A 25,061-nucleotide genomic window follows, 5' to 3' on the forward strand; every position below is an offset into this window, starting at 1 on the left:
AGATTAAGACTAATAGTGGTCAAAGTAGTAACCTACAATAAGGGAAAAATCCAGGTAAAAACATTGTCTAGACATGTTCATGAAATACAATAGATGGCTGTAATCACACCTGGCTAATTTGATGGGTCCTGTATTCATCTGATGAAGTGTTCTGTTTAGACATCTAGCTAACTAAACAATTAACCAGCATAATCCCAACTCCTAATACTGTTAGGTTGTAAATATAGCTAACTAAACAATTAACCAGCATAATCCCATAACTCCTAACTAATGACATAATGTAAACGTTATACATTACCCTACCTCTCTGACATATCCTGACGTAATGTAAACCTTATACATTACCCTACCTCTCTCTGACATATCCTGACATAATGTAAACCTTATACATTACCCTAGTGACATATCTGACATAATGTAAACATTATACATTACCCTACCTCTTTCTGACATAATGTAAACATTACCCCCTGTGCCTCAGTGACATATCCTGACATAATGTAAACATACATTACCCTACCTCTCTCTGACATAATGTAAACCTTATACATTACCCCCTGTGCCTCAGTGACATATGCTGACATAATGTAAACGTTATACATTACCCTCCCTCAGTGACATATCCTGACAATGTAAACATTATACATTACCCTCCCTCAGTGACATATCCTGACATAATGTAAACCTTATACATTACCCTCCCTCAGTGACATATCCTGACATAATGTAAACCTTATACATTACCCTGTTCCTCAGTGACATATCCTGACATAATGTAAACATTATACATTACCCTACCTCTCTCTGACATATCCTGACATAATGTAAACCTTATACATTACACTACCTCTGACATATCCTGACATAATGTAAATGTTATACATTACCATCCCTCCCTCAGTGACAACCTGACATAATGTAAACCTTATACATTACCCTCCCTCAGTGACATAATGTAAACGTTATACATTACCCTCCCTCAGTGACATATCCTGACGTAATGTAAACCTTATACATTACCCCCTGTACCTCAGTGACATATCCTGACATAATGTAAACCTTATACATTACCCTCCCTCAGTGACATATCCTGACATAATGTAAACCTTATACATTACCCCCTGTGCCTCAGTGACATATCCTGACATAATGTAAACGTTATACATTACCCTCCCTCCCTCAGTGACATGAATAAGTATATTTCATATTCTCAGAACCCAACCTGTTATATAATTATTCAACATGTCAAATGACTACAAAACCTTTCATAGAGCTGAAAGCCCACGCATTCTCTTCAACAAATGTACAGTCATGTTGATCTTAGAAGTGTTTACTTTGGCCAGATCAACAGGAAGTATTGACTCTACAGTTAACCCTCTTCATCCACTGGCTGTGACATTACATTATATAACTCTACAGCTAAACCTCTTCATCCACTGGTATCACATTAGATAACTTTATAAAAAATAGTATCCCTTTGAGATGAATTCATGGAAATAGACAAATAATTTGATCAAACATTAAAATATTAAGAGACTAACTAGAAATGATTTCCATAGAAACTAGGTGAAAAGACAGTTCCCTTCTGGAGTACAGTAACCATCCTGGTTCCCTGAGTGTCTGGCGGAAAGTCATAACACCTTAGACCAGGTGTGTGTCACACCTTGGAGAAGGCTGTCAGCAGGGCTCCAGCGAGAACCAATGAGAACGCCATGCCCAGGATGAGGAAGTTACACCAACCCTGAGGACGAGAGGTCATTCAAATCAAAATCAAATCAAATCAAATTTTATTTGTCACATACACATGGTTAGCAGATGTTAATGCGAGTGTAGCGAAATGCTTGTGCTTCTAGTTCCGACAATGCAGTGATAACCAACAAGTAATCTAACTAACAATTCCAAAACTACTGTCTTATACACAGTGTAAGGGGATAAGGAACATGTACATAAGGATATATGAATGAGTGATGGTACAGAGCAGCATACAGTAGATGGTATCGAGTACAGTATATACATATGAGATGAGTGTGTAGACAAAGTAAACAAAGTGGCATAGTTAAAGTGGCTAGTGATACATGTGTTACATAAGGATGCAGTCGATGTTGTAGAGTACAGTATATACATATGCATATGAGATGAATAATGTAGGGTAAGTAACATTATATAAGGTAGCATTGTTTAAAGTGGCTAGTGATATATTTACATCATTTCCCATCAATTCCCATTATTAAAATGGCTGGAGTTGGGTCAGTGTCAATGACAGTGTGTTGGCAGCAGCCACTCAATGTTAGTGGTGGCTATTTAACAGTCTGATGGCCTTGAGATAGAAGCTGTTTTTCAGTCTCTCGGTCCCAGCTTTGATGCACCTGTACTGACCTCGCCTTCTGGATGATAGCGGGGTGAACAGGCAGTGGTTCGGGTGGTTGATGTCCTTGATGATCTTTATGGCCTTCCTGTAACAACGGGTGGTGTAGGTGTCCTGGAGGGCAGGTAGTTTGCCCCCGGTGATGCGTTGTGCAGTCCTCACTACCCTCTGGAGAGCCTTACGGTTGAGGGCGGAGCAGTTGCCGTACCAGGCGGTGATACAGCCCGCCAGGATGCTCTCGATTGTGCATCTGTAGAAGTTTGTGAGTGCTTTTGGTGACAAGCCAAATTTCTTCAGCCTCCTGAGGTTGAATAGGCGCTGCTGCGCCTTCTTCACGACGCTCTCAGTGTGAGTGGACCAATTCAGTTTGTCTGTGATGTGTATGCCGAGGAACTTAAAACTAGCTACCCTCTCCACTACTGTTCCATCGATGTGGATAGGGGGGTGTTCCCTCTGCTGTTTCCTGAAGTCCACAATCATCTCCTTAGTTTTGTTGACGTTGAGTGTGAGGTTATTTTCCTGACACCACACTCCAAGGGCCCTCACCTCCTCCCTGTAGGCCGTCTCGTCGTTGTTGGTAATCAAGCCTACCACTGTTGTGTCGTCCGCAAACTTGATGATTGAGTTGGAGGCGTGCGTGGCCACGCAGTCGTGGGTGAACAGGGAGTACAGGAGAGGGCTCAGAACGCACCCTTGTGGGGCCCCGTGTTGAGGATCAGCGGGGAGGAGATGTTGTTGCCTACCCTCACCACCTGGGGGCGGCCCGTCAGGAAGTCCAGTACCCAGTTGCACAGGGCGGGGTCGAGACCCAGGGTCTCGAGCTTGATGACGAGCTTGGAGGGTACTATGGTGTTGAATGCCGAGCTGTAGTCGATGAACAGCATTCTCACATAGGTATTCCTCTTGTCCAGGTGGGTTAGGGCAGTGTGCAGTGTGGTTGAGATTGCATCGTCTGTGGACCTATTTGGGCGGTAAGCAAATTGGAGTGGGTCTAGGGTGTCAGGTAGGGTGGAGGTGATATGGTCCTTGACTAGTCTCTCAAAGCACTTCATGATGACGGAAGTGAGTGCTACGGGGCGGTAGTCGTTTAGCTCAGTTACCTTAGCTTTCTTGGGAACAGGAACAATGGTGGCCCTCTTGAAGCATGTGGGAACAGCAGACTGGTATAGGGATTGATTGAATATGTCCGTAAACACGCTGGTCTGCGCATGCTCGGAGGGCGCGGCTGGGGATGCCGTCTGGGCCTGCAGCCTTGCGAGGGTTAACACGTTTAAATGTCTTACTCACCTCGGCTGCAGTGAAGGAGAGACTGCATGTTTCCGTTGCAGGCCGTGTCAGTGGCACTGTATTGTCCTCAAAGCGGGCAAAAAAGTTATTTAGTCTGCCTGGGAGCAAGACATCCTGGTCCGTGACTGGGCTGGATTTCATCTTGTAGTCCGTGATTGACTGTAGACCCTGCCACATGCCTCTTGTGTCTGAGCCATTGAATTGAGATTCCACTTTGTCTCTGTACTGACGCTTAGCTTGTTTGATAGCCTTACGGAGGGAATAGCTGCACTGTTTGTATTCAGTCATGTTGCCAGACACCTTGCCCTGATTAAAAGCAGTGGTTCGCGCTTTCAGTTTCACGCGAATGCTGCCATCAATCCACGGTTTCTGGTTAGGGAATGTTTTTATCGTTGCTATGGGAACGACATCTTCGACGCACGTTCTAATGAACTCGCACACCGAATCAGCGTATTCGTCAATATTCCCATCTGACGCAATACGAAACATGTCCCAGTCCACGTGATGGAAGCAGTCTTGGAGTGTAGAGTCAGCTTGGTCTGACCAGCGTTGGACAGACCTCAGCGTGGGAGCCTCTTGTTTTAATTTCTGTCTGTAGGCAGGGATCAGCAAAATGGAGTCGTGGTCAGCTTTTCCGAAAGGGGGGCGGGGCAGGGCCTTATATGCGTCGCGGAAGTTAGAGTAACAATGATCCAAGGTTTTACCACCCCTGGTTGCGCAATCGATATGCTGATAAAATTTAGGGAGTCTTGTTTTCAGATTGGCTTTGTTAAAACCCCCAGCTACAATGAATGCAGCCTCCGGATAAATGTTTTCCAGTTTGCAAAGTTTGCATTTAAGCAATAGAAGTGATTGAGCATATACCACACACCCTTCTCGGGCATCATTGCTTAATTATGCCACGGCATTGTTGAATACTATTCAATTCTGATTGGCTAGAAGGGCATTCTAAGGGGTAATACCAGACGGACAGGTAGTAAAGATGTTGGACACCTCTGAAGGTGGCAGCTAGCATTATTTTACTGTTGTTGCAGCATCTGAGGACCGAATGAGGTGAACATTCACTTCTCCTTCTGCTATCTGAGGAGGTGAACATTCACTTCTGAGGACCTAAGGAGGTGAACATTCACTTCTGAGGACCTAAGGAGGTGAACATTCACTTCTGAGGACCTAAGGAGGTGAACATTCACTTCTGAGGACCTAAGGAGGTGAACATTCACTTCTGAGGACCTAAGGAGGTGAACATTCACTTCTGAGGACCTAAGGAGGTGAACATTCACTTCTGAGGACCTAAGGAGGTGAACATTCACTTCTGAGGACCTAAGGAGGTGAACATTCACTTCTGAGGACCTAAGGAGGTGAACATTCACTTCTGAGGACCTAAGGAGGTGAACATTCACTTCTGAGGACCTAAGGAGGTGAACATTCACTTCTGAGGACCTAAGGAGGTGAACATTCACTTCTGAGGACCTAAGGAGGTGAACATTCACTTCTCCTTCTGCTATCTGAGGACCTAAGGAGGTAAACATTCACTTCTCCTTCTGCTATCTGAGGACCTAAGGAGGTAAACATTCACTTCTCCTTCCTAAAGAACGCTTCTTTGACATCACAGGCCAGGACCTAAAGAACGCTTCTCTGTGACATCACAGGCCAGGACCCAAAGAATGCTTCTCTGTGACATCACAGGCCAGGACCTAAAGAACGCTTCTCTGTGACATGCTTCTCATAAATCATTTCAAAATTGATCAAATCTCAAATCTAGTGTAAGGCATTTTAGAAGCTTTGCCTCTATAGCTAATACCGGACAATCACTCTTCATCGCGCAGTCTTCTAAACTCCCCACTCCATTTAATGCCAAGATGTTTAGATGTATTTTTTATTATACTTTTGTAATGTTTTTGTGACGTGAATCATAATTACAGTCTATCAGGTTGCGTGATTTACTCAGTGGATTTATTTTTTATAAAAATGAGTACATGGACAAAGAATTGTGTAGTTGGTACCAAAATGCGAGCATGTTGGTAGGTCTGATACCAGTCAAAAGTTTGGACACCTACTCAAGGATTTTTCTTTATTTTGACTATTTTCTACATTGCAATATAATAGTGAAGATCAAAACTATGACATAACACATGTAGTAACCAAAAAAAAAAGTGTTAAATCAAAATATATTTTATATATTTGAGATTCTTCAAATAGCCACCCTTTGCCTTGATGACAGCATGGCATTCTCTCAACCAGCTTCATGAGTTAGTCACCAGGAATGCATTTCAATTAACAGGTGTGCCTTCTTAATGCGTTTCAGATATTTGTAACTCACAAGTGAAAAAGGTTAACACGTTTCTCTAAGTTTGCTTTGGTAATATATGTGGTAACATATTTTTGAATAGAACAGTTACCTACCTTAACCTCCTTAAAGACCACCACTCCCCAAAGAGCTGCAATCAGACCAGGACCCTACAGAGACACAGTAAAGTGGGGCGGCAGGGTAGCCAAGTTAGAGCGTTAGACTAGTAACTGGAAGGTTGCAAGTTCAAACCCCCGAACTGACTTGCCTAGTTAAATAAAGGTAAAATAAATAAATAAATACCGCCGTAGCATCAACACAGTACCGCCGTAGCATCAACACAGTACCGCCGTAGCATCAACACAGTACCGCCGTAGCATCAACACAGTACCGCCGTAGCATCAACACAGTACCGCCGTAGCATCAACACAGTACCGCCGTAGCATCAACACAGTACCGCCGCAGTATTAATATAGTACCGCTGCAGTAGTAACAGTACCGCAGTAGTAACAGTACCGCCGCAGTATTAATATAGTACCGCCGTAGTATTAACACAGTACCGCTGCAGTATTAACACAGTACCGCTGTAGTATTAACACAGTACCGCCGTAGTATTAACACAGTACCGCCGTAGTATTAACACAGTACCGCCGTAGTATTAACACAGTACCGCCGTAGTATTAACACAGTACCGCCGTAGTATTAACACAGTACCGCCGTAGTATTAACACAGTACCGCCGTAGTATTAACACAGTACCGCCGTAGTATTAACACAGTACCGCCGTAGTATTAACACAATACCGCCGTAGTATTAACACAGTACCGCTGTAGTATTAACACAGTACCGCTGTAGTATTAACACAGTACCGCTGTAGTATTAATATAATACCGCTGTAGTATTAATATAGTACCGCTGTAGTATTAATATAGTACCGCTGTAGTATTAATATAGTACCGCTGTAGTATTAATATAATACCGCTGTAGTATTAATATAATACCGCTGTAGTATTAATGTAGTATCAATATAGTACCGCCGTAGTATTAATATAGTACCGCTGTAGTATTAACACAGTACCGCTGTAGTATTAACACAGTACCGCTGTAGTATTAATATAATACCGCTGTAGTATTAATATAATACCGCTGTAGTATTAATATAGTACCGCTGTAGTATTAATATAGTACCGCTGTAGTATTAATGTAGTATTAATATAGTACCGCCGTAGTATTAATATAGTACCGCTGCAGTATTAACACAGTACCGCTGTAGCATCAACACAGTACCGCCGTAGCATCAACACAGTACCGCCGTAGCATCAACACAGTACCGCCGTAGCATCAACACAGTACCGCCGTAGCATCAACACAGTACCGCCGTAGTATTAATATAGTACCGCCGTAGTATTAATATAGTACCGCCGCAGTATTAATATAGTACCGCTGCAGTAGTAACAGTACCGCCGCAGTATTAATATAGTACCGCCGTAGTATTAACACAGTACCGCTGCAGTATTAACACAGTACCGCTGTAGTATTAACACAGTACCGCTGTAGTATTAACACAGTACCGCCGTAGTATTAACACAGTACCGCCGTAGTATTAACACAGTACCGCCGTAGTATTAACACAGTACCGCCGTAGTATTAACACAGTACCGCCGTAGTATTAACACAGTACCGCCGTAGTATTAACACAGTACCGCCGTAGTATTAACATAGTACCGCTGTAGTATTAATATAATACCGCTGTAGTACTAATGTAGTATTAACACAGTACCGCTGTAGTATTAACACAGTACCGCTGTAGTATTAACACAGTACCGCTGTAGTATTAACACAGTACCGCTGTAGTATTAACACAGTACCGCTGTAGTATTAATATAATACCGCTGTAGTATTAATATAATACCGCTGTAGTATTAATATAATATCGCTGTAGTATTAATATAATATCGCTGCAGTATTAATATAGTACCGCTGCAGTAGTAACAGTACCGCTGTAGTATTAATATAATACCGCTGTAGTATTAATATAATACCGCTGTAGTATTAATATAATACCGCTGTAGTATTAATGTAGTATTAATATAGTACCGCCGTAGTATTAATATAGTACCGCTGCAGTATTAACACAGTACCGCTGTAGTATTAACACAGTACCGCTGTAGTATTAACACAGCACCGCTGTAGTATTAACACAGCACCGCTGTAGTATTAACACAGCACCGCTGTAGTATTAATATAATACCGCTGTAGTATTAATGTAATACCGCTGTAGTATTAATGTAATACCGCTGTAGTATTAATATAGTACCGCTGCAGTAGTAACAGTACCGCTGTAGTATTAATATAATACCGCTGTAGTATTAATATAATACCGCTGTAGTATTAATATAATACCGCTGTAGTATTAATATAATACCGCTGTAGTATTAATGTAGTATTAACACAGTACCGCCGTAGTATTAACACAGTACCGCCGTAGTATTAACACAGTACCGCCGTAGTATTAACACAGTACCGCCGTAGTATTAACACAGTACCGCCGTAGTATTAACACAGTACCGCCGTAGTATTAAACAGTACCGCCGTAGTATTAACACAGCTGTAGTATTAACACAGTACCGCCGTAGTATTAACACAGTACCGCCGTAGTATTAACACAGTACCGCCGTAGTATTAACACAGTACCGCCGTAGTATTAACACAGTACCGCCGTAGTATTAACACAGTACCGCCGTAGTATTAACACAGTACCGCCGTAGTATTAACACAGTACCGCCGTAGTATTAACACAGTACCGCCGTAGCATTAACACAATACCGCCGTAGTATTAATATAATACCGCTGGCTGTAGTATTAATATAATACCGCTGGCTGTAGTATTACTATAATACCGCTGGCTGTAGTATTAATATAGTACCGCTGTAGTATTAATATAGTACCGCTGTAGTATTAATATAGTACCGCTGTAGTATTAATATAGTACCGCTGTAGTATTAATATAATACCGCTGTAGTACTAATGTAGTATTAATATAGTACCGCTGTAGTATTAACATAGTGCCGCTGTAGTATTAACATAATGCCGCTGTAGTATTAACATAGTACCGCTGTAGTATTAATATAATACCGCTGTAGTATTAATATAATACCGCTGTAGTATTAATATAATACCGCTGTAGTATTAATATAATACCGCTGTAGTATTAATATAATACCGCTGGCTGTAGTATTAATATAATACCGCTGGCTGTAGTATTAATATAATACCGCTGTAGTATTAATATAGTACCGCTGTAGTATTAATATAGTACCGCTGTAGTATTAATATAGTACCGCTGTAGTATTAATATAGTACCGCTGTAGTATTAATATAGTACCGCTGTAGTATTAATGTAGTATTAATATAGTACCGCTGTAGCATTAACATAGTACCGCTGTAGCATTAACATAGTACCGCTGTAGCATTAACATAGTACCGCTGTAGCATTAACATAGTACCGCTGTAGTATTAACATAATGCCGCTGTAGTATTAATATAATACCGCTGTAGTATTAATATAATACCGCTGTAGTATTAATATAATACCGCTGTAGTATTAATATAATACCGCTGTAGTATTAATATAATACCGCTGTAGTATTAATATAATACCGCTGTAGTATTAATATAATACCGCTGTAGTATTAATATAATACCGCTGTAGTATTAATATAGTACCGCTGTAGTATTAATATAGTACCGCTGTAGTATTAATATAGTACCGCTGTAGTATTAATATAGTACCGCTGTAGTACGTACTGACGTAGTATTAATATAGTACCGCTGTAGTATTAATATAATACCGCTGTAGTATTAATATAGTACCGCTGTAGTACATACTGACGTAGTATTAATATAGTACCGCTGTAGTATTAATATAGTACCGCTGTAGTATTAATATAATACCGCTGTAGTAGTAATATAATACCGCTGTAGTAGTAATATAATACCGCTGTAGTAGTAACATAATACCGCTGTAGTAGTAACACAATACCGCCGTAGTATTAACACAGTACCGCCGTAGTATTAACACAGTACCGCCGTAGTATTAACACAGTACCGCCGTAGTATTAACACAGTACCGCCGTAGTATTAACACAGTACCGCTGTAGTATTAACGCAGTACCGCTGTAGTATTAACGCAGTACCGCTGTAGTATTAACGCAGTACCGCTGTAGTATTAACACAATACCGCTGTAGTATTAACACAATACCGCTGTAGTATTAACACAATACCGCTGTAGTATTAACACAATACCGCTGTAGTATTAACATAATACCGCTGTAGTATTAATATAATACCGCTGTAGTATTAATATAGTACCGCTGTAGTATTAATATAGTACCGCTGTAGTATTAATATAGTACCGCTGTAGTATTAATATAATACCGCTGTAGTATTAATATAATACCGCTGTAGTATTAATATAGTACCGCTGTAGTATTAATATAATACCGCTGTAGTATTAATATAATACCGCTGTAGTATTAATATAATACCGCTGTAGTACTAATGTAGTATTAATATAATACCGCTGTAGTATTAATATAATACCGCTGTAGTATTAATATAATACCGCTGTAGTATTAATATAATACCGCTGTAGTATTAATATAGTACCGCTGTAGTATTAATATAGTACCGCTGTAGTATTAATATAGTACCGCTGTAGTATTAATATAGTACCGCTGTAGTATTAATATAGTACCGCTGTAGTATTAATATAGTACCGCTGTAGTATTAATATAGTACCGCTGTAGTATTAATATAGTACCGCTGTAGTACTAATATAATACCGCTGTAGTACTAATATAGTACCGCTGTAGTACTAATATAGTATTAATATAGTACCTCTGTAGTAGTAATACTCACCGTGGTTATTATGGGGAAACTGACCACAGCACTCAGGTAGGTGTTGGCCAGAAACCAGCAGCAGGTAGCAATACCCCACATCACCCCAGAGACAAAGCCTGGATGAAAATACACACAGTGTAAATAACCCTACAATCTAACCAGGCAGTGTAGCACTAGTCTGGGTGTGTGTGTACCAGGGAGTATAACTCTCTAGGTGGGTGTGTGTGTACCAGGGAGTATAACTCTCTAGGTGTGTGTGTGTGTGTGTGTGTGTGTACCAGGGAGTATAACTCTCTAGGTGTGTGTGTGTGTGTGTACCAGGGAGTATAACTCTCTAGGTGTGTGTGTGTGTGTGTGTGTACCAGGGAGTATAACTCTCTAGGTGTGTGTGTGTGTGTGTGTGTGTGTACCAGGGAGTATAACTCTCTAGGTGTGTGTGTGTGTGTGTGTGTGTGTACCAGGGAGTATAACTCTAGGTGTGTGTACCAGGGAGTATAACTCTCTAGGTGTGTGTACCAGGGAGTATAACTCTCTAGGTGTGTGTACCAGGGAGTATAACTCTCTAGGTGTGTGTACCAGGGAGTATAACTCTCTAGGTGTGTGTACCAGGGAGTATAACTCTCTAGGTGTGTGTACCAGGGAGTATAACTCTCTAGGTGTGTGTACCAGGGAGTATAACTCTCTAGGTGTGTGTACCAGGGAGTATAACTCTCTAGGTGTGTGTACCAGGGAGTATAACTCTCTAGGTGTGTGTACCAGGGAGTATAACTCTCTAGGTGTGTGTACCAGGGAGTATAACTCTCTAGGTGTGTGTACCAGGGAGTATAACTCTCTAGGTGTGTGTACCAGGGAGTATAACTCTCTAGGTGTGTGTACCAGGGAGTATAACTCTCTAGGTGTGTGTACCAGGGAGTATAACTCTCTAGGTGTGTGTACCAGGGAGTATAACTCTAGGTGTGTGTACCAGGGAGTATAACTCTAGGTGTGTGTACCAGGGAGTATAACTCTCTAGGTGTGTGTACCAGGGAGTATAACTCTCTAGGTGTGTGTACCAGGGAGTATAACTCTCTAGGCGTGTGTACCAGGGAGTATAACTCTAGGTGTGTGTACCAGGGAGTATAACTCTCTAGGTGTGTGTACCAGGGAGTATAACTCTCTAGGTGTGTGTACCAGGGAGTATAACTCTCTAGGTGTGTGTACCAGGGAGTATAACTCTCTAGGTGTGTGTACCAGGGAGTATAACTCTCTAGGTGTGTGTACCAGGGAGTATAACTCTAGGTGTGTGTACCAGGGAGTATAACTCTCTAGGTGTGTGTACCAGGGAGTATAACTCTCTAGGTGTGTGTACCAGGAGTATAACTCTCTAGGTGTGTGTACCAGGGAGTATAACTCTCTAGGTGTGTGTACCAGGGAGTATAACTCTCTAGGTGTGTGTACCAGGGAGTATAACTCTCTAGGTGTGTGTACCAGGGAGTATAACTCTCTAGGTGTGTGTACCAGGGAGTATAACTCTCTAGGTGTGTGTACCAGGGAGTATAACTCTCTAGGTGTGTGTACCAGGGAGTATAACTCGTGTCTAGGTGTGTGTACCAGGGAGTATAACTCTCTAGGTGTGTGTACCAGGGAGTATAACTCTCTAGGTGTGTGTACCAGGGAGTATAACTCTCTAGGTGTGTGTACCAGGGAGTATAACTCTCTAGGTGTGTGTACCAGGTAGTATTGCTCTAGGGTAGACTCTAGGTGTGTGTACCAGGTAGTATTGCTCTAGGGTAGACTCTAGGTGTGTGTACCAGGTAGTATTGCTCTGGGGTAGACTCTAGGTGTGTGTACCAGGTAGTATTGCTCTAGGGTAGACTCTAGGTGTGTGTACCAGGTAGTATTGCTCTAGGGTAGACTCTAGGTGTGTGTACCAGGTAGTATTGCTCTGGGGTAGACTCTAGGTGTGTTCTTCATGGCAGCGCAGTAGATCAGGAAGTAGACCGTACTGGTCAGGAATATCCCACTGAACTGGGCAAACACATAGTCCAGATCTATATATACACACACACACACACACACACACACACACACACACACAGAGAGGAAAGAAAATATCAGCCAGGTGCTGCTGGAGATAGAGATGTATAGAGATCACAACGTATCCCTGCCATTATGGTGGCACCATAGAGATGTATAGAGATCACAACATTGTATTTATGGTGGCACCATAGAGATGTATAGAGATCACAACATTGTATTTATGGTGGCACCATAGAGATGTATAGAGATCACAACATTGTATTTATGGTGGCACCATAGAGATGTATAGAGATCACAACATTGTATCTCTGCCATTATGGTGGCACCATAGAGATCGTAACGTTGTACCTCCATTTGAAAGTAGTACATTTTCTTCTTCTTTTGATGTTTCAAAAAAGTGCAAAGCTAATATTTACCGATTTACCGCCACCTGCAGTGCTGGAGCCATGAACTGAATCTTTTGACATAAATGTATTATGGCCACTAGATGGCGGTCATATAGCTTAAAGCCATTTACAAACCATGCAACTCAATGTGAAGAAGATAATGCTCTGATCAAGGCCGGCCCGCTCATTAGGCAGGATTAGGCACTAAACTAACCAAGACGCACCTCCAACAATAACTAAAATCTCAAACAATTCTTCCCAAAAACAAAAGACAATCTCTCTGCAGCGGTAAAGGGGAGAGACGGGTAATGCAGCTGTGAAGGGGAGAGACGGGTAATGCAGCTGTGAAGGGGAGAGACGGGTAATGCAGCTGTGAGGGGAGAGACGGGTAATGCAGCTGTGAAGGGGAGAGACGGGTAATGCAGCTGTAAAGGGGAGAGACGGGTAATGCAGCTGTGAAGGGAGAGACGGGTAATGCAGCTGTGAAGGGGGAGAGACGGGTAATGCAGCTGTGAAGGGGAGAGACGGGTAATGCAGCTGTGAAGGGGAGAGACGGGTAATGCAGCTGTGAAGGGAGAGACGGGTAATGCAGCTGTAAAGGGGAGAGACGGGTAATGCAGCTGTGAAGGGAGAGACGGGTAATGCAGCTGTGAAGGGGAGAGACGGGTAATGCAGCTGTGAGGGGAGAGACGGGTAATGCAGCTGAAGGGGAGAGACGGGTAATGCAGCTGAAGGGGAGAGACGGGTAATGCAGCTGTGAAGGGGAGAGACGGGTAATGCAGCTGTAAAGGGGAGAGACGGGTAATGCAGCTGTGAAGGGGAGAGACGGGTAATGCAGCTGTGAAGGGGAGAGACGGGTAATGCAGCTGAAGGGGAGAGACGGGTAATCCAGCTGTGAAGGGGAGAGACGGGTAATCCAGCTGTAAAGGGGAGAGACGGGTAATGCAGCTGTAAAGGGGAGAGACGGGTAATGCAGCTGTAAAGGGGAGAGACGGGTAATGCAGCTGTAAAGGGGAGAGACGGGTAATGCAGCTGTGAAGGGGAGAGACGGGTAATGCAGCTGTGAAGGGGAGAGACGGGTAATGCAGCTGTGAAGGGGAGAGACGGGTAATGCAGCTGTGAAGGGGAGAGACGGGTAATGCAGCTGTGAGGGGAGAGACGGGTAATGCAGCTGTTAGGGGGAGAGACGGGTAATGCAGCTGTTAGGGGAGAGACGGGTAATGCAGCTGTGAAGGGAGAGACGGGTAATGCAGCTGTAAAGGGGAGAGACGGGTAATGCAGCTGTGAAGGGGAGAGACGGGTAATGCAGCTGTAAAGGGGAGAGACGGGTAATGCATCGGTAAAGGGGAGAGACGGGTAATGCAGCTGTAAAGGGGAGAGACGGGTAATGCATCGGTAAAGGGGAGAGACGGGTAATGCATCGGTAAAGGGGAGAGACGGGTAATGCATCGGTAAAGGGGAGAGACGGGTAATGCATCGGTAAAGGGGAGAGACGGGTAATGCATCGGTAAAGGGGAGAGACGGGTAATGCAGCGGTAAAGGGGAGAGACGGGTAATGCAGCTGTGAGGGGGAGAGACGGGTAATGCAGCTGTGAGGGAGAGAGACGGGTAATGCAGCTGTGAAGGGGAGAGACGGGTAATGCAGCGGTAAAGGGGAGAGACGGGTAATGCAGCTGTAAAGGGGAGAGACGGGTAATGCAGCTGTAAAGGGGAGAGACGGGTAATGCAGCTGTGAAGGGGAGAGACGGGTAATGCAGCTGTGAAGGGGAGAGACGGGTAATGTAGCTGTGAGGGAGAGATGGGTAATGCAGCGGTAAAGGGGAGAGACGGGTAATGCAGCTGTAAAGGGGAGAGACGGGTAATGCAGCTGTGAAGGGGAGACGGGTAATGCAGCTGTGAGGGAGAGAGACGGGTAATGCAGCTGTTAGGGAGAGACGGGTAATGCAGCTGTGAGGGGGAGAGACGGGTAATGCAGCTGAAGGGGAGAGACGGGTAATGCAGCTGTGACGTACCAAACTGGCTTGCCCCAGTGAAGCGGCTGTCATGATGTGCTGCGTGGTTCTTAATGTAGAGAACTGGAACAAAAGAGGTACCGTACAACAAACCTGCTGCCACAGCTAGGACAGAACCACTGGAGGGAGAGGGGGGAGAGAGAGATGGGGAGAGAGATTAGAACACACAGCTAGGACAGAACCACTGGAGGGAGAGGGGAGAGAGAGAGAGGGTGAGAGAGATTAGAACACACAGCTAGGACAGAACCACTGGAGGGAGAGGGGGGAGAGAGATTAGAACACACAGCTAGGACAGAACCACTGGAGGGAGAGGGGGGAGAGAGATTAGAACACACAGCTAGGACAGAACCACTGGAGGGAGAGGGGAGAGAGAGATTAGAACACACAGCTAGGACAGAACCACTGGAGGGAGAGGGGGGAGAGAGATTAGAACACACAGCTAGGACAGAACCACTGGAGGGAGAGGGGAGAGAGAGATTAGAACACACAGCTAGGACAGAACCACTGGAGGGAGAGGGGGGAGAGAGATTAGAACACACAGCTAGGACAGAACCACTGGAGGGAGAGGGGAGAGAGAGGGGGGAGAGAGATTAGAACACACAGCTAGGACAGAACCACTGGAGGGAGAGGGGGAGAGAGATTAGAACACACAGCTAGGACTAGGACGAAGAACCACTGGAGGGAGAGGGGAGAGGTAGATTAGAACACACAGCTAGGACAGAACCACTGGAGGGAGAGGGGGAGAGAGATTAGAACACACAGCTAGGACAGAACCACTGGAGGGAGAGGGGAGAGAGAGGGGGAGAGAGATTAGAACACACAGCTAGGACAGAACCACTGGAGGGAGAGGGGGGAGAGAGAGAGGGGGAGAGAGATTAGAACACACAGCTAGGACAGAACCACTGGGGGAGAGGGGGAGAGAGAGAGGGGAGAGAGATTAGAACACACAGCTAGGACAGAACCACTGGAGGGAGAGGGGAGAGAGAGAGGGGGAGAGAGATTAGAACACACAGCTAGGACAGAACCACTGGAGGGAGAGGGGGAGAGAGATTAGAACACACAGCTAGGACAGAACCACTGGAGGGAGAGGGGGAGAGAGATTAGAACACACAGCTAGGACAGAACCACTGGAGGGAGAGGGGGAGAGAGATTAGAACACACAGCTAGGACAGAACCACTGGAGGGAGAGGGAGAGAGAGAGAGGGGGAGAGAGATTAGAACACACAGCTAGGACAGAACCACTGGAGGGAGAGGGGGAGAGAGATTAGAACACACAGCTAGGACAGAACCACTGGAGGGAGAGGGGGAGAGAGATTAGAACACACAGCTAGGACAGAACCACTGGAGGGAGAGGGGGGAGAGAGATTAGAACACACAGCTAGGACAGAACCACTGGAGGGAGAGGGGGGAGAGAGATTAGAACACACAGCTAGGACAGAACCACTGGAGGGAGAGGGGGGAGAGAGATTAGAACACACAGCTAGGACAGAACCACTGGAGGAGAGGGGAGAGAGAGGGGGAGAGAGATTAGAACACACAGCTAGGACAGAACCACTGGAGGGAGAGGGGGAGAGAGAGAGGGGGGAGAGAGAGGGGGAGAGATTAGAAAACCTCTTGTTTTAGGCTGACAGTCCCTTTATCCTCTTGTTTTAGGCTGACAGTCCCTTTATCCTCTTGTTTTAGGCTGACAGTCCCTTTATCCTCTTTATCCTCTTGTTTTAGGCTGACAGTCCCTTTATCCTCTTGTTTTAGGCTGACAGTCCTTTATCCTCTTGTTTTAGGCTGACAGTCCCTTTATCCTCTTGTTTTAGGCTGACAGTCCCTTTATCCTCTTGTTTTAGGCTGACAGTCCCTTTATCCTCTTGTTTTAGGCTGACAGTCCCTTTATCCTCTTGTTTTAGGCTGACAGTCCCTTTATCCTCTTGTTTTAGGCTGACAGTCCCTTTATCCTCTTGTTTTAGGCTGACAGTCCCTTTATCCTCTTGTTTTAGGCTGACAGTCCCTTTATCCTCTTGTTTTAGGCTGACAGTCCCTTTATCCTCTTGTTTTAGGCTGACAGTCCCTTTATCCTCTTGTTTTAGGCTGACAGTCCCTTTATCCTCTTGTTTTAGGCTGACAGTCCCTTTATCCTCTTGTTTTAGGCTGACAGTCCCTTTATCCTCTTGTTTTAGGCTGACAGTCCCTTTATCCTCTTGTTTTAGGCTGACAGTCCCTTTATCCTCTTGTTTTAGGCTGACAGTCCCTTTATCCTCTTGTTTTAGGCTGACAGTCCCTTTATCCTCTTGTTTTTAGGCTGACAGTCCCTTTATCCTCTTGTTTTAGGCTGACAGTCCCTTTATCCTCTTGTTTTAGGCTGACAGTCCCTTTATCCTCTTGTTTTAGGCTGACAGTCCCTTTATCCTCTTGTTTTAGGCTGACAGTCCCTTTATCCTCTTGTTTTAGGCTGACAGTCCCTTTATCCTCTTGTTTTAGGCTGACAGTCCCTTATCCTCTTGTTTTAGGCTGACAGTCCCTTTATCCTCTTGTTTTAGGCTGACAGTCCCTTTATCCTCTTGTTTTAGGCTGACAGTCCCTTTATCCTCTTGTTTTAGGCTGACAGTCCCTTTATCCTCTTGTTTTAGGCTGACAGTCCCTTTATCCTCTTGTTTTAGGCTGACAGTCCCTTTATCCTCTTGTTTTAGGCTGACAGTCCCTTTATCCTCTTGTTTTAGGCTGACAGTCCCTTTATCCTCTTGTTTTAGGCTGACAGTCCCTTTATCCTCTTGTTTTAGGCTGACAGTCCCTTTATCCTCTTGTTTTAGGCTGACAGTCCCTTTATCCTCTTGTTTTAGGCTGACAGTCCCTTTATCCTCTTGTTTTAGGCTGACAGTCCCAGTTTATCCTCTTGTTTTAGGCTGACAGTCCCTTTATCCTCTTGTTTTAGGCTGACAGTCCCTTTATCCTCTTGTTTTAGGCTGACAGTCCCTTTATCCTCTTGTTTTAGGCTGACAGTCCCTTTATCCTCTTGTTTTAGGCTGACAGTCCCTTTATCCTCTTGTTTTAGGCTGACAGTCCCTTTATCCTCTTGTTTTAGGCTGACAGTCCCTTTATCCTCTTGTTTTAGGCTGACAGTCCCTTTATCCTCTTGTTTTAGGCTGACAGTCCCTTTATCCTCTTGTTTTAGGCTGACAGTCCCTTTATCCTCTTGTTTTAGGCTGACAGTCCCTTTATCCTCTTGTTTTAGGCTGACAGTCCCTTTATCCTCTTGTTTTAGGCTGACAGTCCCTTTATCCTCTTGTTTTAGGCTGACAGTCCCTTTATCCTCTTGTTCTAGGCAGTGATTTTCTGCTCAAACAGTGCAAGCCTCCCGCTCTGCAAATGTTAAGCGTGTCGAGCCTATGTTAAGATGAGATACGTACACCAGTCTTTTGGTCCGCGGTCTTAGTGTGTCGACCCACGAGTCATCAGACGACGTCCCACCATCTGCATTGACACACTACACACACACACACAGTATTAAAATCTGCTCCACATTGATCAGCATCCAGACGGTTGTAGAGTGACTAGGAACAGCAGTGTCTCACGCCGTCTATGAGTAGTGGCTCCTCCTCTTCTGGTCTGGAGGACTGACTGTGAACATCACTCTTCACAAAGAAGAAGATCACAGCACTGAGGAGAGAGAGCAGTGTTACACACCACCATACACCCTGTTACACCACCATACACCCTGTTACACACCCTGTTACACACCACCAAACACCCTGTTACACACCAAACACCGTTACACACCCTGTTACACCACCATACACCCTGTTACACACCACCAAACACCCTGTTACACACCAAACACCCTGTTACACACCACCAAACACCCTGTTACACACCAAACACTGTTTTACACCCTGTTACACACCACCATACACCCTGTTACACACCACCAAACACCCTGTTACACACCACCAAACACCCTGTTACACACCACCAAACACCCTGTTACACACCACCAAACACCCTGTTACACACCACCAAACACCCTGTTACACACCACCAAACACCCTGTTACACACCACCAAACACCCTGTTACACACCACCATACACCCTGTTACACACCACCATACACCCTGTTACACACCACCATACACCCTGTTACACACCACCATACACCCTGTTACACACCACCATACACCCTGTTACACACCACCAAACACCCCGTTCCACGTTCCACACCCCGTTCCACACCCCGTTCCACGTTCCACACCACGTTCCACACCCCGTTCCACGTTCCACACCCCGTTCCACGTTCCACGTTCCACACCCCGTTCCACATTCCCCGTTCCACACCCCGTTCCACACCCCGTTCCACGTTCCACACCCCGTTCCACGTTCCACACCCCGTTCCACGTTCCACACCCCGTTCCACGTTCCACACCCCGTTCCACGTTCCACACCCCGTTCCACGTTCCACACCCCGTTCCACGTTCCACACCCCGTTCCACGTTCCACACCACGTTCCACGTTCCACACCCCGTTCCCCGTTCCACACCCCGTTCCACGTTCCACACCACGTTCCACACCCCGTTCCACGTTCCACACCACGTTCCACACCACGTTCCACACCACGTTCCACACCACGTTCCACACCACGTTCCACACCACGTTCCACGTTCCACACCCTGTTCCACAAGCCTTCACACCCTGTTCCACAAGCCTTCACACCCTGTTCCACAAGCCTTCACACCCTGTTCCACAAGCCTTCACACTCTGTTCCACAAGCCTTCACACTCCGTTATACCCCCCCCCCGCTACACCCCCCACCACCACAAAAACACCCCTCATTACCTGAGCAGACAGCATCCTGCTCCACAGTAGTTGAGTGTTGGGTTAGAAACTTCCTCAGCATCGATCCCAAACCAGCCAAACCTAGAGATACACACACAGTGTATTGTAAGGGTGTGTGTGGTGTGTGTGTATCTCTAGGTTTGGCTGGTGTGTGCGCGCGTACCTGGAGCTTGCCCAACCAATGAGGAGGTTGAAAGAGGCCCAGATGAGGAGGCCCAGACCCAGACCGATGGTTTTCACTATGGGGACCACCGTGATGTTACCTACACACACACACAAACACATGGATTAAATACTGACCTGTAGCCCAGAGGGCCCCCCCCCCCTCAGCATGGCTAGAGGTATACTGACCTGTAACCCAGACAGCCCCCCTCAGCATGGCTAGAGGTATACTGACCTGTAACCCAGACAGCCCCCCTCAGCATGGCTAGAGGGATACTGACCTGTAACCCAGACAGCCCCCCTCAGCATGGCTAGAGGTATACTGACCTGTAACCCAGACAGCCCCCCGCAGCATGGTTAGAGGGATACTGACCTGTAGCCCAGATGCCCCCCAGCATGGCCCCCCAGATACCCCCCCCAGCATGGCTAGAGGGATACTGACCTGTAGCCCAGATGCCCCCCCCAGCATGGCTAGAGGGATACTGACCTGTAGCCCAGACGCCCCAGCCCCCAGCATGGCTAGAGGGATACTGACCTGTTATATTATGGCCCAGATGGTACTGTAATGTGTTATTATGTGGTCCTTCTGTAGCTCAGTTGGTAGAGCCCCCAGCATGGCTAGAGGGATACTGACCTGTAGCCCAGATGCCCCCCAGCATGGCTAGAGGGATACTGACCTGTAGCCCAGATGCCCCCAGCATGGCTAGAGGGATACTGACCTGTAGCCCAGATGCCCCCTCAGCATGGCTAGAGGGATACTGACCTGTAGCCCAGATGCCCCCCCAGCATGGCTAGAGGGATACTGACCTGTAGCCCAGATGCCCCCCCAGCATGGCTAGAGGGATACTGACCTGTAGCCCAGATGCCCCCCCAGCATGGCTAGAGGGATACTGACCTGTAGCCCAGATGCCCCCCCAGCATGGCTAGAGGTATACTGACCTGTAGCCCAGATGCCCCCCCAGCATGGCTAGAGGGATACTGACCTGTAGCCCAGATGCCCCCCAGCATGGCTAGAGGGATACTGACCTGTAGCCCAGATGCCCCCCCCAGCATGGCTAGAGGGATACTGACCTGCCCAGAGCCCAGATGCTAGAGGGATACTGACCCCCCCAGCATGGCTAGAGGGATACTGACCTGTAGCCCAGATGCCCCCCCAGCATGGCTAGAGGGATACTGACCTGTAGCCCAGATGCCCCCCCCAGCATGGCTAGAGGGATACTGACCTGTAGCCCAGATGCCCCCCCAGCATGGCTAGAGGGATACTGACCTGTAGCCCAGATGCCCCCCCCAGCATGGCTAGAGGTATACTGACCTGTAGCCCAGATGGCCCCCAGCATGGCTAGAGGTATACTGACCTGTAGCCCAGATACACCCCCCAGCATGGCTAGAGGGATACTGACCTGTAGCCCAGATGCCCCCCCAGCATGGCTAGAGGGATACTGACCTGTAGCCCAGATGCCCCCCAGCATGGCTAGAGGGATACTGACCTGTAGCCCAGATGCCCCCCCCAGCATGGCTAGAGGTATACTGACCTGTAGCCCAGATGCCCCTCCCCCAGCATGGCTAGAGGATACTGACCTGTAGCCCAGATGCCCCCCCCAGCATGGCTAGAGGGATACTGACCTGTAGCCCAGTGCCCCCCAGCATGGCTAGAGGGATACTGACCTGTAGCCCAGATGCCCCCCAGCATGGCTAGAGGGATACTGACCTGTAGCCCAGATGCCCCCCCAGCATGGCTAGAGGTATACTGACCTGTAGCCCAGATACCCCCCCCAGCATGGCTAGAGGTATACTGACCTGTAGCCCAGACGGCCCCCCCCAGCATGGCTAGAGGGATACTGACCTGTAGCCCAGATGCCCCCAGCATGGCTAGAGGTATACTGACCTGTAGCCCAGATGGCCCCCCAGCATGGCTAGAGGTATACTGACCTATAGCCCAGACGGCCTCCCCAGCATGGCTAGAGGTATACTGACCTGTAGCCCAGATGGCCCCCTCCCAGCATGGCTAGAGGGATACTGACCTGTAGCCCAGATGCCCCCCCCCAGCATGGCTAGAGGGATACTGACCTGTAGCCCAGATGCCCCCCCCCCCCCCCAGCATGGCTAGAGGGATACTGACCTGTAGCCCAGATGCCCCCCCCCCAGCATGGCTAGAGGTATACTGACCTGTAACCCAGACGCCCCCAGCATGGCGAGAGGTATACTGACCTGTAGCCCAGATGGCCACCCCCAGCATGGCTAGAGGTATACTGACCTGTAGCCCAGATGGCCCCCCCAGCATGGCTAGAGGTATACTGACCTGTAGCCCAGATGGCCCCCCCCAGCATGGCTAGCGGCCAGAAGGTGGGAGACCCCAGAATAATGTTGACCACCAGAGAGACGCTCCAGACTGCTGCACACAGCACCCACTGGAAGAACAGACCTGCAACACACACACAAATCAAATGTTATTAGTCACATACACCTGCGGTACCACAGTGCCAACAGCCGTAGCAAAGGTGAGTTGGACACACCTGGGGTGCATTCAGCAGGACACAGTGTTTAGGAAATGTTCAGATATAAATGTATAATATACAATGTATAATAAGGAATCACATGAGCTCTCTTCATTGTATTTCTCTGATTTGGCAAATGAACGTGGCCCTGCCTTTCTTACTCAACAGCATCATTGATTAGTGATGAGTAGCCTAATCAATCAGTGATCGATAAGTATTACACAATAAGGAAAGTTGCGTTTGGAAAGCCTCGGGGAACAGTGGAAAGTTCAGAACACATAACATGTAATCGTACAGGAAAGAAGGTTAAACAATGTCAAGTTACCAGACCCACGAAACACCAGGAATAAACCAAGTGTTGTCTTTTAAAGCCGTTTAACCGGTTCTCGGTTAACACGTTGAGTAAACTAGCTGACGTTAGTTCTGAAGGCGTTGAACTCATTATACATTTGTCTCGCTTCGTCCTTACCGTCTCCGGTGGGTATCTTCTTCACGGGGACAAAGTTGGAACCGTAAAACAGAACGGCCACCCCGCACGAGACGAAGCCGTAGGTTAGTTCGGTGCCGTTGGACGAGTTAGTCACGAGCTGCACCGAATACTTCCCGAGTTGTCCGGTATTCTCACCTGAAACAAGCACAAACTGGTCTGACACAGTAGTAGCCCATACAGACCCGTAGGAAATGACAAGAGACCTCCGGTAACAAACCTGTAGATGTATTCAATTCGGCGTCACATTGTACCGCATGTAGTGTCGCGAGGAGCAGACAAACACTGCTAACAACACTCAACAATAACATGACGACTAGATACGAGCTGACTACTAACCTAGCCTACATTAACCAGCTGTTTCAATATACTACTTAGACATTAACGGTGTAGACCGGTTCTACAACTCTGCAAGATACTGACAACTGCGGTGCGGAGGAGATACACTTCCGTGTACATCACATGACCACCGCGTACATCACATGACCACCATGCGGTTCATTTTGCACTGCTGGGCAATATTAACCCAAAAGATGGTGGATAAATAAGAGTTTTACTCAGGCCGTTTTACAATTGGAGAATTGTTGTTGTTAATGTTCCTGTCAGTGTAAGTTTCCTCTTTCTGCTCTTCCCGTGTGAGCTCCTGGTTCCTCCATAATATCTGTCATGCTCACGCAAGAGAGGGAACAGCTGGCTCTGGGTCTACTTGTTGGACTCGTTCGAGCAGATTACTTTTATCAAAGGTGGTCACCACCATGTTGGTCACAGTCTTCTAAAGTGTGTTGCTTTATGGGAATAAAAATATTCCGAATTGCACCTACATATTGACTGCATGAATTTGACAAAAATCATGTCATGAAGTTCTGACTGCAGTCGACTGCAAGTTTCTGCAGTTGACCCTGAAGCCATCGCTGCATTGTGGGAGGATCTATTGTCAACCAATCATTAGGGTGTTTTTGTTTGACCCACGCAAACCTGACCAAAGATATGACTGAAACAGGAACCAATTTTGCCACATTAGAGTTCGCCAGCTTGTAGTCCTGAAACCTGGAAATAAATGACCTCTGGTTCGTTCAGCCATCCCTATGGGGAAATAATAGGGGTTTGGAAAAAGGTCGGAGGTTAACAGGTTTAGATATCAATCAGTTAACATGACCTTTTTGAGAGAGAGCGACAGAGAGAGAGATGCTTTTCTCATGCCCCTACTTTCTCACAGGCCCTCATTAGCATATGACCAATCAGGTTGCAATGTGCAAATAACACCACATCTCTCCTTTTCACAGAACAAAGAATAGACTGCCTTTGTCTCAGCAGATTTGAAGGGATTATTCTGCCTTTGTCTCAAAGGACCTCAAGGGATTATTCTGCCTTTGTCTCAAAGGACCTCAAGGGATTATTCTGCCTTTGTCTCAACAGACCTGAAGGGATTATTCTGCCTTTGTCTCAGCAGACCTCAAGGGATTATTCTGCCTTTGTCTCAGCAGACCTGAAGGGATTATTCTGCCTTTGTCTCAGCAGACCTGAAGGGATTATTCTGCCTTTGTCTCAGCAGACCTCAAGGGATTATTCTGCCTTTGTCTCAAATGAATTGAAGGCATTATTCTGCCTTTGTCTCAGCAGACCTGAAGGGATTATTCTGCCTTTGTCTCAAAGGACATGAAGGGATTATTCTGCCTTTGTCTCAAAGGACATGAAGGTATTATTCTGCCTTTGTCTCAGCAGACCTCAAGGGATTATTCTGCCTTTGTCTCAGCAGACCTCAAGGGATTATTCTGCCTTTGTCTCAGCAGACCTGAAGGGATTATTCTGCCTTTGTCTCAGCAGACCTGAAGGGATTATT

The 25,061-nt window shown here is 46.3% G+C and overlaps 1 protein-coding gene across 1 annotated transcript; it reads right to left on the reverse strand.

The window, feature by feature from the left end:
* Nucleotides 1-1,314: 1,314 nt before the first annotated feature.
* On the reverse strand, nucleotides 1,315-24,019 carry LOC124025391 (transmembrane protein 144-like). Its single transcript, XM_046338875.1, has 12 exons — nucleotides 23,442-24,019; nucleotides 23,204-23,359; nucleotides 22,539-22,661; nucleotides 20,241-20,340; nucleotides 20,078-20,158; nucleotides 18,822-18,906; nucleotides 18,657-18,733; nucleotides 15,259-15,377; nucleotides 12,752-12,871; nucleotides 10,860-10,957; nucleotides 6,056-6,109; nucleotides 1,315-1,741 (listed from the first exon to the last, which is right to left on the reverse strand). The coding sequence occupies exons 1-12, from the start codon at nucleotides 23,530-23,532 to the stop codon at nucleotides 1,658-1,660; spliced, it is 1,188 nt and encodes a 395-aa protein (XP_046194831.1). The 5' UTR covers nucleotides 23,533-24,019; the 3' UTR covers nucleotides 1,315-1,657.
* Nucleotides 24,020-25,061: the final 1,042 nt, after the last annotated feature.

Source organism: Oncorhynchus gorbuscha, unplaced genomic scaffold (assembly GCF_021184085.1).
Source record: "Oncorhynchus gorbuscha isolate QuinsamMale2020 ecotype Even-year unplaced genomic scaffold, OgorEven_v1.0 Un_scaffold_2241, whole genome shotgun sequence".
Lineage (NCBI taxonomy): Eukaryota > Metazoa > Chordata > Actinopteri > Salmoniformes > Salmonidae > Oncorhynchus > Oncorhynchus gorbuscha.

Excerpts from the sequence above, each read along its gene's own strand:
- LOC124025391 (XM_046338875.1), bottom strand. The coding sequence starts at position 23,532 with ATGTTATTGTTGAGTGTTGTTAGCAGTGTTTGTCTGCTCCTCGCGACA. Across the intron at positions 10,958-12,751 it reads CCCCAGAGCAATACTACCTG|GCTTTGTCTCTGGGGTGATG; the intron begins GTACACACACCT and ends ATTTTCATCCAG. Across the intron at positions 6,110-10,859 it reads GTTTCCCCATAATAACCACG|GGTCCTGGTCTGATTGCAGC; the intron begins GTGAGTATTACT and ends GTGTCTCTGTAG.